The sequence below is a fragment of the Cokeromyces recurvatus genome (assembly GCF_025118155.1).
Source record: "Cokeromyces recurvatus strain NRRL 2243 chromosome Unknown BX663scaffold_1, whole genome shotgun sequence".
Classification (NCBI taxonomy): domain Eukaryota; kingdom Fungi; phylum Mucoromycota; class Mucoromycetes; order Mucorales; family Mucoraceae; genus Cokeromyces; species Cokeromyces recurvatus.
Window position 1 is genome coordinate 934,098 of NW_026251387.1, and position 15,817 is coordinate 949,914.

General features: G+C 30.2%; 6 protein-coding genes across 6 annotated transcripts; 1 reads left to right on the top strand and 5 right to left on the bottom strand.

The window, feature by feature from the left end:
• Nucleotides 1-530: 530 nt before the first annotated feature.
• Nucleotides 531-2,266, bottom strand: BX663DRAFT_425217 (kinase-like domain-containing protein; the record flags this gene model as incomplete). Its single annotated transcript, XM_051522479.1, has 2 exons — nucleotides 531-1,781; nucleotides 1,865-2,266. Coding segments are annotated over 2 exons (1,653 nt in total), but the record flags the coding sequence as incomplete, so codon positions are not given.
• A 588-nt stretch (nucleotides 2,267-2,854) lies between these two features.
• Nucleotides 2,855-3,477, bottom strand: BX663DRAFT_547484 (uncharacterized protein; the record flags this gene model as incomplete). Its single annotated transcript, XM_051531015.1, has 2 exons — nucleotides 2,855-3,331; nucleotides 3,424-3,477. 2 exons carry the CDS (start codon nucleotides 3,475-3,477, stop codon nucleotides 2,855-2,857), a joined length of 531 nt encoding a protein of 176 aa, XP_051387797.1.
• Nucleotides 3,478-5,510: 2,033 nt separating this feature from the next.
• BX663DRAFT_547485 (uncharacterized protein) lies at nucleotides 5,511-6,381 on the top strand (the record flags this gene model as incomplete). The annotated part of the gene is made up of 3 exons (XM_051531016.1): nucleotides 5,511-5,523; nucleotides 5,579-5,673; nucleotides 5,752-6,381. 3 exons carry the CDS (start codon nucleotides 5,511-5,513, stop codon nucleotides 6,379-6,381), a joined length of 738 nt encoding a protein of 245 aa, XP_051387798.1.
• Nucleotides 6,382-9,149: 2,768 nt separating this feature from the next.
• BX663DRAFT_425727 (uncharacterized protein) lies at nucleotides 9,150-9,578 on the bottom strand (the record flags this gene model as incomplete). Its single annotated transcript, XM_051522506.1, has 1 exon — nucleotides 9,150-9,578. A coding segment is annotated over one exon (429 nt), but the record flags the coding sequence as incomplete, so codon positions are not given.
• A 1,142-nt stretch (nucleotides 9,579-10,720) lies between these two features.
• BX663DRAFT_492082 (transcription initiation factor TFIID component TAF4 family-domain-containing protein) lies at nucleotides 10,721-13,125 on the bottom strand. Its single transcript, XM_051525164.1, has 5 exons — nucleotides 12,525-13,125; nucleotides 12,135-12,426; nucleotides 11,788-12,051; nucleotides 11,376-11,698; nucleotides 10,721-11,307 (listed from the first exon to the last, which is right to left on the bottom strand). The coding sequence occupies exons 1-5, from the start codon at nucleotides 13,111-13,113 to the stop codon at nucleotides 10,844-10,846; spliced, it is 1,932 nt and encodes a 643-aa protein (XP_051387800.1). The 5' UTR covers nucleotides 13,114-13,125; the 3' UTR covers nucleotides 10,721-10,843.
• A 703-nt stretch (nucleotides 13,126-13,828) lies between these two features.
• Nucleotides 13,829-15,316, bottom strand: BX663DRAFT_445765 (transcription regulator HTH, apses-type DNA-binding domain-containing protein). The gene is made up of 3 exons (XM_051523672.1): nucleotides 14,993-15,316; nucleotides 14,888-14,938; nucleotides 13,829-14,815 (listed from the first exon to the last, which is right to left on the bottom strand). Exons 1-3 carry the CDS (start codon nucleotides 15,123-15,125, stop codon nucleotides 13,941-13,943), a joined length of 1,059 nt encoding a protein of 352 aa, XP_051387801.1. The 5' UTR covers nucleotides 15,126-15,316; the 3' UTR covers nucleotides 13,829-13,940.
• Between the last annotated feature and the right edge of the window lie 501 nt (nucleotides 15,317-15,817).

Consider the following 15,817-nt stretch of genomic DNA (forward strand, 5'->3'; position numbering starts at 1 on the left):
AGTCATAAGAGGATATGATTATAAAAGGAGTATAATATGATTTCTTGACTATAGAAATTATGAATATGCTCTAAGGATAGACTTTTGGTTATTATTTTCCTATGCTGGAGGGGGGAGAGGGAGAGAGATTTTAGTGTTTCAATTTGTTTGATTTAGTCACAAGTAATAGAGACATAAAAGTATATTAAATAAATAAATACATGTATATAGTAGAAATTTGAATTTGGTAAGTACAAGGTAATAGTATTATTCTCAACAGAGTCAGTAATATAGAATCTATCCTAACCAGTCAGTCTTGAAGAAGTTTCATCCCATGTTTGAAAGTTATTAATATGTGTGTGGATTTAACAGAAGACGATAATACAGGTTTATTAAATATAAATGTTTTATTATTATTATTACTATTACTATTACTATACAATGTATAAATTACATAAAAGGAGAAGCATATAAAGTCATACAAAAATAAGAATCATCAAGATTGTAACCATGGTATCCAAAAGAGAGAGAGTATATGTGTGTGTGTGTGTCTATAAATAACTAAATGAAGAAGAATCCATGATCATGGATCTTTTACGTTTAAGTGTCTTGTTACAAATGATTGTAGGTGAATAGTAATAGGACAGTTTTGAAGTAGGAACATCTATTATATCATCTTCTTCTTCTTCTTCTTCTTCAAGATCACTCATACTACTACTATTAAAGTATTGATAATCGCTATAATCTTCATCTTTATCAAAAAAGAAAGATTCTGAACCATTGTCATTACATGATTGCGAATTATCATCATCATCATCATGATAATATGAATATCCTCGAAATGCATCTTCCGACAAACCTGCAGGATAAAGGCCACTATGTAATTGTATATCCTCTTCTTTATCAAACACACTAGTTGACATATTTAAAAAATCCGTATCAAAATGACTCAAGTCCGTCTCACATAGACGATAGGGCACATAGATGGGTTGAGTCCTCTTTCTGTAAACATCTCTCCAATTTAAATGATTAATAAAATAAGCGTGATTTCGTAATTCAAAGACACCACCTAATCCAGCGCCTAAACGATTTAATGGGTCCTTCTCCAAGAGTCCTGAGATTAAATCTACTACTTCAGGATCTCTAGCGAAGCAATGCTCTGGGAAAACAAGATCATCATAAAGAACACGTTCATACATGTCTGCTGGTGTAGAAGCAGCAAAGGGTATGATACCTGAAATCATTTCATAAAGCATGATACCTAAACTCCAAAGGTCAGCAGCATAGGAATACTCTTCCTCTTGCAAGATAACTTCAGGAGCCAAGTATTCAGGAGTGCCGCAAAAGGTGGTTGTACGATGATCAAAATGGTTATTATCATTAAACATCTTGGACAATCCAAAATCAGTCAAGACAATATGCCCATCCGCTGCTAACAAGACATTTTCAGGTTTAAGATCTCTATAAAGGATAAAATTTCGATGTAACTCTTGTAGGCCCATGACAATCTCAGCAGCATAGAGACGACATTGTTCAGGAGGGAAACAGATATAGCGTTGTAACAAGGTAGCGAGATCAGCACCTGCATGATAAGCTAATACTAGATAAAGACTGTGTTGATCTTGAAAAGCAGAATGTAATTGAATTAAAAAAGGATGATGAAGAGAGGAAATGGTAGCTAAAATATTACGTTCCATACGAATATGATTCACTTCTCTTTTTGTAATATTCCATGATTTTGTAATTGCCTTTAGAGCAAATAATTGATTATCATTTGAACTCTTTTCCTTAACTAAGATGACCTATAAATATTTAAATAAAAAGATTTTTATAAGGCTATGCAGGGAAAAAAAAAAAAGATGTATTGTAGGGCTTTAATATTTACCTTCCCAGTAGCTCCTTTCCCAAGTACATTAATAAACTGATAATCTTGAATAGATTTTGATTTTTTAGGTATTATCTCATGTTGACGATCAGGACAATCTTCTTGATAATCAGGAAATTGAGTAATAGAAATTGAAGATGGAGGAGAAGGTGGTAGAGATTCACACAGTATTCGCTTTTCATGATGAATAGATGATGATTGTGATACATGATGATGTTGTTGTGAAACAAGTTGACGTACAGCCGATTTTGAGATGATTCTATCCTCATCTCTTTGTATAGATAAAAAATCTCTGAAAAGGGAAGATCGACCGATTGTACCTTTGAGACATTGATAAAGATAAGCTTCTAACAATTCAGAGTTTGTCTTTTTCTTTTTCCTTTTTGTTAAGGTGTGAAAGAATGAGATTTGTTGTGGATAAAAATGATGTATATTAGGCAATGCAATTCGATATGTAGGAAAATGCCTTGAAAGCTATAAAGATAAAGTAAGTAAGTTGGGAGAAAAAAAGAAAGAAAGAAAGAAAGAAAGGATTATGTTATATATATACCAAAGCATCTAATTCTTTAAAATCTTGGATAAAGCGTATTAATGAAAAATGATGGGTATTAGTTTCGAGTACAATATGAAAGACCTAAGTATGTATATAGTTGTATATATGTTAATAATTTGTATTTAATATGCATTTGCAAAAAATACATTACAGTACAAATATGACCAGCAATTTGTAGGCTTGTTTCAATTACTGCTATATGAAAAGAATCAATTTTTTGTTGACGCATATTGCATTTATTATCAATGGCTATTGGCATATTATTATACAGAAGGATTTTATTTTATTTTATAAGAAAAAGAGAAGGAAGAAAGTCGTTGTCAACTTGTCTCCCGCCCCCCCTTTTTTTTTATATGTGTATAAACTTTGATTATTAAAAACAATGAGTCCTAATTAAGATAAAGTTTTATTTTGTATTACACATAACATTTGCACATTTATTGCATAAGACGATCTACTTCACCTTCTCTTCTAAACTTGAATTGATAATCAACTAAGCTAGTAAGATTGGATGAAGAAGATAGAAATAAAAGAATAAAATTCCATTTCACTTGTAATCGTTTTAAGAGTTGAACATGTTCAACATGCGAAATGCCATCAATAATCATCCAACGAACATTATAATCAGAATGAAAAGTAAGCCAAGTATCTAAACTATTTATTAAGGTATTTGATTCTTCTTGAGGCTGAAAAACATGGAATCTTTCTGTATTTGTAATATATCTACTATTCGTAAAATCGACATAAATTGCATGAAAAGGCGTAGGTAAGTCTGAATCAATTAAAGTCTTTACGAACAATCGACGTTTATTATCAGATGGAGTAATAATTTCAATTGTATCTCCTGGACTTGTTGTACAATCACTAAAAGGAAGTTGAATAGCTGTATTATTTGACTCAATTGACGTCACTGTCTATATACAAAGATGAATATACATATACAGATAAATACAGCATCATAAAATATGATATAAATAAATAAATATGTATATATGTGTGTGTATACCTCTAACAATGATTCATGTTTAATATGGGATATAAAATTTAATAAATATGGCATAAAGAAAGCAGTAAAAACAAAAAAAAAAGGGATTTTTGAAATCCGTATTCATACACGTGTTTTGCTACACAAAAAAAAAAAAAAAAAAAAAAAAAAAAAAAAAAAAAAAAAAAAAAAAAAAAAGAAAAAGAAAAAAAAAGTGACCCATGCGTTGAATGCATGCTAATTTATGGATATTTTATATCATTTACAAGTAGTTTATATGATATACTTTATTTTATTTTTATTTTATTTAGTCTTGAATAAGGATTGTATATCTTCAACCGCTATTTAAAAGAAATATAACAGATATTGAAAATAGAGTCAGAGAAGAATCAATACTATACTTTTTACAGAATTTAATCTATAATTTAAAAAGAAAAAAAAAAAAGAAGCCATCAATATCAACATGTTTAGCTATATTGAATAATACAAGAATAAATAAGATTCTTGAACGTATATAGTTGTTATTTGTAATTGTACTAATTATAAATGAGAACAAGACATTGGTAACAAAAGCATGTCAATCATCAAACATGTGAAATAATTGTAGGATTATAATATGAGAAGGATGTATTTAAAGATTTTTTTTTTAGAAGAATACGGGTATTATTGACAATAGCATATGTTTAAGATTCAATATTACTGCTTTATAAGTTTCTGTTAGATTATAATCTTAAAGTATTTTTATCCATTTTGTTTAATAGATTTAATAATAGAAAGGGTCTATAAAAGGAAATACAAAAAAATATAAGGTATTCAAGAGAAAGGCATGATACCTAAAATACTTTTCTAAAGCAATGTAAATTCTTTTATTATCCGAGTATAGAATTTTGTTCTTTCCTTATTTATATTACAGCAATTTCATACTGTGGTGGCTCTCATTAAAAATAATTTCCCAAGTACACTGTTATATAATAAGAGTAAGCTATTTGATTTACATTCGTCTATTAAAACCACGAATCTCTTCCACGTGCTTTGCTACTTGGAAGAACAATAAGTAACTCATTTGTCAATGCTTCTTATAATCGCATTGATAGGTGGATTTCAAAATAGAATGTAACCGTATCTATATATACTTTGAGATAACATGTAACTATAGATTCTTCTTATTATTGTCAATAGCTGTAACTATTCTTTGTCATACATCGAAATACTTTACCTTTTAATGATACATAGCGATCTATGAAAGGAGGAGTATCTTCAAGAAGTACATTATTGAATAGAATATATTAATTCTATATGCAAAGAATAACGTGACCATCTTTTTTTTATATATGTGTGCATATATCTTTAAGTGCTATAAAAGAGGGAACTATAATGTCTGTTATAAAAAATGATTGGCCATTACTATTGCACAAATCAGTTAAATAGTAAACTTCAATAATATGGGGTATTATCATCATCAACTTGACCAGTAGAAGTTGACGAACAAAATTTCTATTTTTATATCTCGCATAGTTAATTTATGTTAATGAAAACCAAATTGATAATACAAGTAGAGGATACTTTCCTCGGGAAAAAAATTTAAGATAGGTCATATTAGAACATCCTACTTTCATACAATTAAAATCTATACAAAACGAAAATTCATGAAAGGGGAAATTCTGTGTTACAGGTTCTACTACCATTTTTATAAAGTCATGAGACTCTATTTGTACTAGTATCTATGAAAAGGAAAAAAAAAAGGTACATACACACACACACACACGCACGCACTCTCTCTTTACATATAAATTATTTCGATTACGTGCTGCATAAGATTAAAAAGAAATAAGCATACTGTGCGTGTACCCTCCATTGGACACTTTTTTGAAAACTTTGGTTAGATTTAAGAAAAAAAAAAGATTACTACCATTTTGAATTTCATTTGGACATTCTTGTGAGAGCCAATTGGCCACTTTTTGGAAACTTAGTTGGTCATTTGCTTGAATTCATTTGGTCACTTTAGATCTTAAACAACATCATATGGGTTATATACCGTATACAACATAATCGCAGTCGCATAATCGTAGTCATAGTCGTAGTCATCCCTCTTTTTTTTTTATCAAAAGATGTCTGATAAAGGTATTGATTTCGCTTTGGTAGCTGCACTAATAACTAACTTTTTTTTTCTGTCAAGATCTAAGCTCAATTCGTTTGCCCTTGAACTGGAAAGTTGGTTCAGATTTGATGAGCAAGCTGTTGTTTAACAATCCCATGATTGTGAATTTAGTTGTACAATCACTACTAGGTATTTTATACTTGTCTATATAAATGTACTATGTAGGTCTTAACACACATATTGTTATGTAGTCAAAAAACATTCCAGCAGATAGTTATAAAGTAACTCCAAACGAGTGGGCCGATGGAACTAGGTCTGATGTTGTTTACTCGGTCAGGGACAAATCGACTGTAGAAACACCTCCAATCTTAATTGAATTTCAAAGTAAAGTTTCTAGCAATTTTATGGGTAGACTTATTCGGTATTCGCTCTCTTGCGAAGGCCGATATAATGTATATCCAATTGTGCTAATCTTTGCCATCAATGGCTTTTCAAGCCTTGAAGTAGAAAAAGAGTTTGTTGGTGATAATGGAAGCCCATTCTTGAAAATTGGCTCAAAATTCTGGGCTAAGGAGTGTCTGTTAATCTCGCAAAGCTCCATTGAAGCATGTCTAAACCAAACGCCCTTGGATCCTATTGTCGCTTTGGGCTATTTCTTAACTTCAGGCAGTTTGTCTTTGAACACATTGGAGCATAAACTAGATCATACAGTACAACAGCTCTATCAAACTTCCTACAAATTGGTAATGGCAGAGCTAAAGCATAAAAATAAATCGGTAGAACCTTTGCAATCACTTCTTGAGCAGGTGAAAAGACGAATTGAGACTGTTGTTGATGAAGATAACAGTGTTATGATTGTAGTTGTCCTTACAACTAAGTAAATAGAAATAAACTATCATTTATTACATAATAAAGAGGTTATTCAAATAAAACTGGTGTATTGTACTTCACAGCATAATATTCATTTTATATTCAGTTCTAATAACAGTTATTGTTAAAAATAAGCATATACATTGTATTATATAATAATAAGAATTCAATAGGATTATGACTCATATAATTATTTATATATGCATCTATAATGTTGAATATTGTTATGTAATAACATCTTAAAGGATGATAATAATAATAGTGGCATATAAATAATTGGTATTATTGTTATAGCTGGAGTATTCACTGTGGATTAATATGAACGCGTTGCTTACCCCAGAAATAGTAATTGGGTATATTTTTAGTAACAGCGACAACTTAAGGAGAAATATGCAGAATTATTCGGAGACAATATTTACACTGACAACATTTATACTGACAACATTTATACTGACAACATTTACACATAATGCTTTATTACAGTGCGTCCGCCGTCAATTGGACAATTTTTTGAAAAAGCTGGTCAAATTTTTGAATAAATTTGCCCACTTTTTTGAAACTCAATTGGTCATTTGTTTGAAATTCATTTGGTCATTTTATTTAAATTCAATTGATCTTTTTTTTTTTTTTTTTGAAAATTATTATACTTTATATAATGTTAAGGGAAAGTTATAGAGGGACCTTATTTAAGCAATTACTAAATTGGTTTATGGAATGTTGAATAATATTTCGAAGATGCTCAACAGGTACTTCTTCACTAGCCTCAATAATTCTTGAAGTAAGCGTTTCAACATCATTAAGTTTACTTCGCTTTACTTTTCCCTTAAGAATGGCCCAAAATTGTTCTATTGGGTTGAGTTCGGGCGAGTAGGGAGGAAGGTATAATGGCTTATAGCCCCGACTTACAATTACAGGGTCAATTATAGCAGGAACATGAATTGGTGCATTGTCCATAACAATAAAAAATCCTTTCATTTCTGGGAACTCATCCATAATATCCATAGTATCGTTAAGAAACAAAAGATAATGATCGCCAGTAGTGCCACTGGGAATAGTTAATTTATCTTTAGGAGCCTTTCTCTTTTTGGCCCCTACAACTTTCCTTCTCTTAACATTTCCAGATTCTCGCATACTCACATTGACGACACCATTAGCTGATATTGCACCAAGAACAGTATGTGAGGTAGCCTTGGTGGAGGGAGTTGTGGTAGTTGCTTTCGTACCGCGCTGTGACCAACCACGACTACGACGCATATTAATGTCAAACCCGGACTCATCAACAAATATACAATTGTCGAGATAATTGACGCCATTGCTGATCAATTTCTCAACCCACTCAGCACGAGCTTTAAGATTTTTATCATCGTTTCTGGCAAGAGGGTGTCGGTTAATAAGTTTGATGCTGAGATTACATTCTTCCTTCATGAACTCGGCTACTCTTGTTTTTTTTATTTGTAAGCCAGCAAAGTTGGCTGTCAAGCTTTCAACTGCGTCCTGGATTGTTGCAGTTGAGTCATCATCAAAAAAACTGGTTAGATAAACTTTATGAGCTTCGTTCAGTTGACTGACTGGTCTGTTGGGATTCAGATTCGTCTTTTTGATAGGAATCTTCCTTTCCGGATCATTCTCGTAAGCCTTTTTCCATTTGCGCGCTGTGTTATAATTTACATTTGCGGCTATGGCCGCATCTTTTGGTCTCATGAGTTTTTCTTTCAAAAAATAAAAGTAACGTCTACGGTCTTCCATTGTATAAATGTTATACTCAAGAGGTCTTTCTTTCTTTGGACTAGCCTCTTTCATGACTGTATCGTCTGAACTGATCGTTTCAAATTGGAGATCCTTGTTCTTAATGTATTTTCGTAGATCTGTTAATCTTTTCAAACGAAATGACTTCTCTTCAACATATGCTTTTGCTTGCTCGCCCTGTTCATCAATGAGATTACCAGCACCATCTTCATAAAAAATATTCATGCTCATTTGAAAAATAATCTCGAAATAATGGTATAAAAAAAAAGTAACAAAATATACCTCAGATAAAATGATCAAAAAAATGATCTATTGAATTTAAATAAAATGACCAAATGAATTTCAAACAAATGACCAATTGAGTTTCAAAAAAGTGGGCAAATTTATTCAAAAATTTGACCAGCTTTTTCAAAAAATTGTCCAATTGACGGCGGACGCACTGTATAGCAAATCATACTCCTATTCATATCACTTATATTGCAAAAAAAAAAAAAAAAAAAAAAAAAAAAAAAAAAAAAAAAAAAAAAAAAAAAAAAAAAAAAAAAAAAAAAAAAAACATATAAATAGCCCTTGTTATTTTTCCATATTATTTTTTCTTTTGTATTATTTTTCTGAAATAAACTATACAGAGTTTCCACAGACTTATCTTTTCTGTTTTCTCTTTCCTATTCTTTTGCACTCAAAACAAGCAGGATGAACCAAGAGTTTTCCAAAAAAAAAATTAAAAGACTGCGTTAATGACGGTTTCGATTTGATAAGTAAGCAAAACGAGCTGTTGTCAATGGCTTCAAGCCAGCACAACACAGCCAGCACAACACAGCCAGCACCACAAAGTATAATGAAGAAGATATCCTATTTATTGAGTCCAACAGCATAGTTGGAAAAAATAAAAAATAGAAGTCAATATTTGACAAAGGAAAAGCTGAAGGATTTTTCAAATCTTATTCATCGTCTACTAATCTGAAAACATCCTATTGGCATATCAAAAGAAGAAGAAAACTATAAAATATTTATTTATTAATAAAAATAAAATCTACTCTTCTTCATCATAACTCTTTGCTTCGCAAATAAAACAAATACTATGAGATTGAGCCTCATATAAAGAAAACGTTTTATTGGGGCTTAAGATAAATTGACATAGTGCAATTAACGTTGTAGGTATGGGTCTGTCATCTGCGCTACTGATACCAGAAGGAGAGAACAAAAAACACTTGTACGCCCAAAACGTAGATTTAAGTGGTATCAAAAATGAGTCTTCACTAATATTTAATTCTTCTTTATTGATCGGCTTGGAAGGAATGATCAAAACTGTCGGAAGAATCTTATTTTTTTTAAAAGCAAGCGTAGAAAAAAGAATCGTACTTGACATCGAATCAGAATCAACTACTTCTTGAATGTTAATAACTATAGGTGTAAATCTGCTATCACTTTCATTTTGTGAGATGTATATTATGAATGTACTATTAAAATTATTGGCTCACTCGTTTGGAGCTACTTTATAACTATCTGCTGGAATGTTTTTTGACTACATAACAATATGTGTGTTAAGACCTACATAGTACATTTATATAGACAAGTATAAAATACCTAGTAGTGATTGTACAACTAAATTCACAATCATGGGATTGTTAAACAACAGCTTGCTCATCAAATCTGAACCAACTTTCCAGTTCAAGGGCAAACGAATTGAGCTTAGATCTTGACAGAAAAAAAAAGTTAGTTATTAGTGCAGCTACCAAAGCGAAATCAATACCTTTATCAGACATCTTTTGATAAAAAAAAAGAGGGATGACTACGACTATGACTACGATTATGCGACTGCGATTATGTTGTATACGGTATATAACCCATATGATGTTGTTTAAGATCTAAAGTGACCAAATGAATTCAAGCAAATGACCAACTAAGTTTCCAAAAAGTGGCCAATTGGCTCTCACAAGAATGTCCAAATGAAATTCAAAATGGTAGTAATCTTTTTTTTTTCTAAAATCTAACCAAAGTTTTCAAAAAAAAAAAAAGTGTCCAATTGAGGGTGGACGCACTGTATTATTACCCAACATACAAACATGAATAGGTTTTAACTTTTGCATAATAATAAACAATTTATTAGTACTCATATAATAGCAATCTTACAAAAATACGAAAAAAAAAGAGTATGTGAGACAAGCTCATGAAATTATTAGACTATTCTGTAAGTGATCATATAATGATTTGATGCTGTTGTTCTTTGTATTTCCACCCTCCTTTCTTTTTTATATTTGTATACATAAAAGAATGACTGCTAAATATTCTTGTTGCTGAGCGTGCTTTTAATTATATTAGCAGTCCTTTATTATGTGGCTTATCAATACTCGTTATTATTGTTTTTTTTTTTTTTTTTTTTCAATTATAAATAAAGTAAATTCTCGAAGTATACAATTTTTTTTTCTTTTTTTCTTCAACATATTTACACCTACTTCTATCCTGTGGTCTTTCCTTTTATTTTCCATAACCATGGATTGTCGCCCTTCGGGAAAGGTAGGAAAGATCAAAATTGGTTATTTGCTATTCCTTTTTTTTTATGGATATTATAACATGTTAATATCCTTATTGGAATGGTTAGCCAAAATTATTTATATGAATAATAAAATGAAAATGATAAAAAATAAATATATAAAAAGAAAAGGAAAAAAGAAAAAAAATTTTTTTGTTTTTTTTTGTTTTTCTCTTTTTCCCCCTTTTTTTTTATTAATATAACCATCCATTGTAAGATTTGAGTAATGTACGCTGGTTGGTCCCTCTACCACCTTGAACATCTCTTTCCATAACAAAGATAGCATCTTGTATGGTCACTTTCCTTTCCTTGTCTATGCTTTTAAGAGGCGTCTTTGACTTATTAGAGTACCAGCCCTTATTAAAAACAACCTCCTCCTCTTCTTCTTCTTCCTCTTTTTTGTCTTGGTCCATGATCTTATCTTGTTTTTTTGATACTTTACAGATAGTCTCTAGTTGTAATTGGACATTTTGTTTTACTTGAATTTTAAATAATGGATGTCCATCTTCTGATAAAGGCGGTGGTCCAAATGGATCAAATGTACGATGTTTGGATACAGCTACCATAGCCTCCAATATTCTACGTAGTCTATCTTGAGTAGCAAGTGCTATATATGAGACAAAATCATTATCAATTTCTTTTATATTCACACTTTTAGCTATAATAAAATGGGATTAATATTATTAACAAAGACTCATTTATAGAATTACTCTGTCTTTTATGTACCATATTTTAATATCTTTTCGCGCAACATGTCTGTATTCATAAAATCTTGAGCCTTGGATCGATCAATACCATCTGGTAATATACCACTAGAATCTCCATCTTTTATAAAATGCTCGGCTTCTTCTTTTAAATCAACCCCTGCATATCCCATTACATCTGTTAATGTATCATAATCAATTCTATCTCCTCCAGTATTAGCTGGTGTCATTGTTGCTGCTGGTGTCGTTGTTGTTGCCGCTGTTGTTGTTGCCGCTGTTGTTGCTGCTGCTGCTGCTGTAGCTGTAGCTGTAGCTGTTGTAGGCCCATTTAATATTGAAGGTTTACTAAAAAAAAAAAAAAAAAAAAAAAAATAAGTAAATAAATATGGATTTTAGCTTTTATATACGTGTATATATATATATATATATATTACCTAGATGAAGGTGGCACGTTTGCCTTTGAAGGCACTTGCAAACCAGCAATACTAGGTGTAGCAGGTGCTTTAAATACAGGTTGTGTAGAAGGTTGTACAACGGGAGAAGTGGTAGGTATTTGTGTGAGTGGTAGTGGTGGCTGTGATTGTTGTGATATAGGCTGAGATAATACTGGAGGTTGTTGTGCAGTTTGTATATAGGGTGTTTGAGAAGAACTCACTGGTGGTATATGCTCAGTCTTTATTTTTTTTAATTGTGGCGTACTATAATGTATACATATTAGAGAAATTGTCTCTCCCTCTTTCCACTCTTATTTTTTTTTCTATTTATTTATTAGGTTACTTACATGACTCCTGGTATGGATTGTTGAGTTCCTTCGGTATTATTTTGTAAATTCCCTATAGGTCTTTTTCTATGTTCGTCATCAGTTGCAGGCTTCTGTACTATAGGTGCAGGTTTATTTTTTAAATCTTCTAATTGCTGATATTGTTGTTGACCTAATAAGGATTTAGCTTGTGTTAAAAACTGTGCTGCAGTAATTGAACTAGTTTGTAATTGTCTAAATATTTGAATAAATTTTTCTTTTCTATCAAGTGGTAATTGAGCAACAATATTATCTAATAAAGTAGTTGGAGAATCTGTAGGAAAAAAAAAAGAAAGAAAAAGAAAGAAAAATACATTTAAGAATAATTTAAACATCTAGAATTTATTTTTATTATTATTATTGCTCACTTACTTGTCTGCTGTTGTGGTGGTGGCTGCATTATTGGAGTGGGTTGAAGCGATGGGGTCTGAACTTGTATTGCTGGCGTAACTGGATGGGACGAAGGCTGTAACACTGGTGTTGCTTGAATAGAAGGTGTAGTAATGGGTGAATTAGTAACTGAAGAAGAAATAAGCGAAGATGATGAAGCTATTGGATTACTATTGGGTTGTATAAATGGTTGAGACGTAGATAGATTTGACCTATTATTCCAAATGGTTGCTATGTCTCCTTGAAGTAAAGACGCGTCTGTATGGTTACCTTGAACAGATAATAAATCATCGGTCTCATTTGTATTAAAAAGGTCTTGTAATTCAGCAGGTAAATGAGCATAAGAAGGGGTGATGTGTTCCTCATTATTATTATTACTTAATGTTTGGACGATGGATTGAAAAGAAGAATCATTAACATCATGATTATTATTAAATATATCATTAATTGAAAAATTAAGTTCTTGATGAATTATCGATTGCTGTTGTTGTGCTGGTGAAGTATGTTGAGTTGTTGTCTGCTGTTGTATCTGTGAATTATTTTCTTTCGATCCTTCACCGTCCGTTGACATTGAGTATATTTTATTATTATTATTTTATTTTAGGAAAAAAAAAAAAAAAATCCAATTGTAGCCAGTTGTAGGTAAATCTAGCGGAAATTAAATTCGATACATTGCGTCACAATATATGGATATACCAAAAAGTATTCACAAATCAAATAATTATACCTATTATTATACAGTGCAAGATATAAAAGTAAACATGTTTTACAGTTATGAAACGATGCTTCCCTTTTTAACTAGTTTATTTCGAGTATAAATAACCCCTTTTTTTTATAAACTACTTGTACATACATATACTAATTTTTTTTTTGTAGTTAGTCAAAGCACATGCTAGCTAATATTAAGTTTTTATATAAAAGAAAAAAATAATTTTTATATTTTGAAGAGAATAATAAAGATATAGTGTAACTCACATATCAATATTAATTCTGCATTTACCTATTTACAAACATGAATTATAAGCACAATATTATTCATTTATTTATTTATTTATTTTTTTTTTTTTTTGCCTTCTCTTTTGAAATAGATATTATTACATAATTTTATTCATATTAATGATAAAAACCTAATAGTCCATTGTATTGTCACTATTATACGTAGAGCGTTAATTATACTAATTATGTAGTGAATTTTTCTATAGAATAAAACATGTCTAAAAATGGTTACAAATATATTATAGTTAATAATAATAATATATGATAATGACGACTAAAAACGCTTCCATTTTTATCAAATGCATATTTTATTAAATGGCAAATATTACATCAGTTTTTATATAAATACATATAAATATATAAATATATATATATATATCAATATTTACTAATAATATTAAATTAATCCCAAACGATAGTAAATTCTTGATTATTTAAAATGATTTTAGAAGGAATAGCTTCGGTATCAAAAGGTGGAAAGGGCCTTGTACCATCATCTTGAGAGAGTCTTTGTAATGCAAGAGCTGCTTGAACTATTTCTATATCTTCTTTTTCACTCTTCTCCTGATTTATATGTGATAATAAAGGGAAAAAAGTGGAAGAATTCATAAGCATAGTTGTATTAGGACAGATAGAATATTGAGATGTAGTTGTGGTATGAAAGGTATTAGGTAATAAAGATAATTTATTATGAATAGGTGTGATTTGGCAGGAGTGTGCTGAAGATGAATCATCTGATAAGGAAATCATATCATCACTGAGTAAGCTATCTTTATCTATAAATTGTGCTACTGCTGATATATTACTTTCTGTTGAAGAAAGAGAATTTTGTCTGGTTGGTATATAGTTCATAGGAGGTTTTCTTCGAACTATTGATTTTCTTATCTCGTATCTGGTGTAAGGTTTCATACTGCTACTACGGCTTGTGGAAGCGGTAGTGTAAGAAGTATTTTTGATAAGAGAACTATTCTTTTTGATATTGTTCGTATCTTTCTTTTTCGGATCTAACCAAAGACAACCAAAATCTTCATGATTAGGAGAAAGAGCTTCAAAAGGAAAACTTTGCCCAAAGATAGGTATAAGTTCATTTCTAACGTTCCAAGCATTTCTCTTACAAAGTAAGTGAGCTTCTTTATAAGGAACCCAAGTACCTTGAATTTGAAGAAAGCCACCTCGAATCTTTTTTGTTTTCAAATTAGGATTTGCATCCATTATTTTGACAATATCTGTTTTAGTGTTTCCAAGTATTTTCCAAATACCAGTGAAATGAACATATCCTAACGTATATGCGCGTGTATATATATATATTTAATAGGATGTACATTATTATGATTATTATTATTATATACCTGTTTCTCTATCCCACATAACTGGCACATCTTTAATATTATATTGGTAAACTATATTAAGATGAATATCAAGTTGGATATATTACGTGTATTTAACGAGTTTACCTGGAATATAACCACGAGGATCAAGAGAAGTAGAATAATTACACATCTTGATATCAAATTGAGGATATTTTTCAGATTTACAAGGACAATAAGACCAAGTATCCTTACTAGAAAGACTATTATTACCCGACATTTTATTATTATAATAATTATTTTATAAGGTTAAAGTTTTATAGATTAAACTATAAAGAAGTTGAGTCTAAATGTAGTCAAGATATTGATATAAATAATAATAAATATATTTATTTACTAAAGAAAGAGTTAAGATAAGAAAGAAATAGAAATATTAAAATAGATGTCTTTTTTATCTAAAATAGAGAGAAGAGAGGGAGAGAGAAAAAAAAACAAAACAAAAAAAAAAGCTTAATTTTTTTTTTTTTATATATTTATTTATACAAAAAGCCCACAACAATAAGAAAATAAGGGGCTCTGTTTTTTTTTATTTATATTTTTTGTTGTTGTTCTTGAAAATAATAATAATAATAATTTATTTATATAGTGTCTAACATCTATATTTCATTTCAGTTCATAATTTTGAACTGGGAAACATTTATACTTTGAAGAAAAAAAGAGTAAGTAAAGGATTTTTTTTTCTTCTGTGAAAGCAGAATACTATGTACACATAGGTAGTTAAAATTTAATCTTGATCTCGTACAAATTAGTTTTAGGTCTTATAGTCTTTATTAAGTTTAAAAATCCTGCTATTTACATCATCTTAATAGTTATGAATGATGCGATTAGGTTATATTTACTTTACAAGGAATTCCTTTAAAGTATGGCATAAATAATTCATCATAGGATTAGTACCAAAATGGAATACGTGAA

Coding starts and splice junctions, on each gene's coding strand:
- BX663DRAFT_492082 (XM_051525164.1), bottom strand. CDS start 13,113: ATGTCAACGGACGGTGAAGGATCGAAAGAAAATAATTCACAGATACAA. Junction 12,052..12,134: donor CAATCCATACCAGGAGTCAT/GTAAGTAACCTA, acceptor TATACATTATAG/TACGCCACAATTAAAAAAAA. Junction 11,699..11,787: donor AACGTGCCACCTTCATCTAG/GTAATATATATA, acceptor TTTTTTTTTTAG/TAAACCTTCAATATTAAATG.
- BX663DRAFT_445765 (XM_051523672.1), bottom strand. CDS start 15,125: ATGTCGGGTAATAATAGTCTTTCTAGTAAGGATACTTGGTCTTATTGT. Junction 14,939..14,992: donor TCCTCGTGGTTATATTCCAG/GTAAACTCGTTA, acceptor ATCTTAATATAG/TTTACCAATATAATATTAAA. Junction 14,816..14,887: donor TATGTGGGATAGAGAAACAG/GTATATAATAAT, acceptor CATATACGTTAG/GATATGTTCATTTCACTGGT.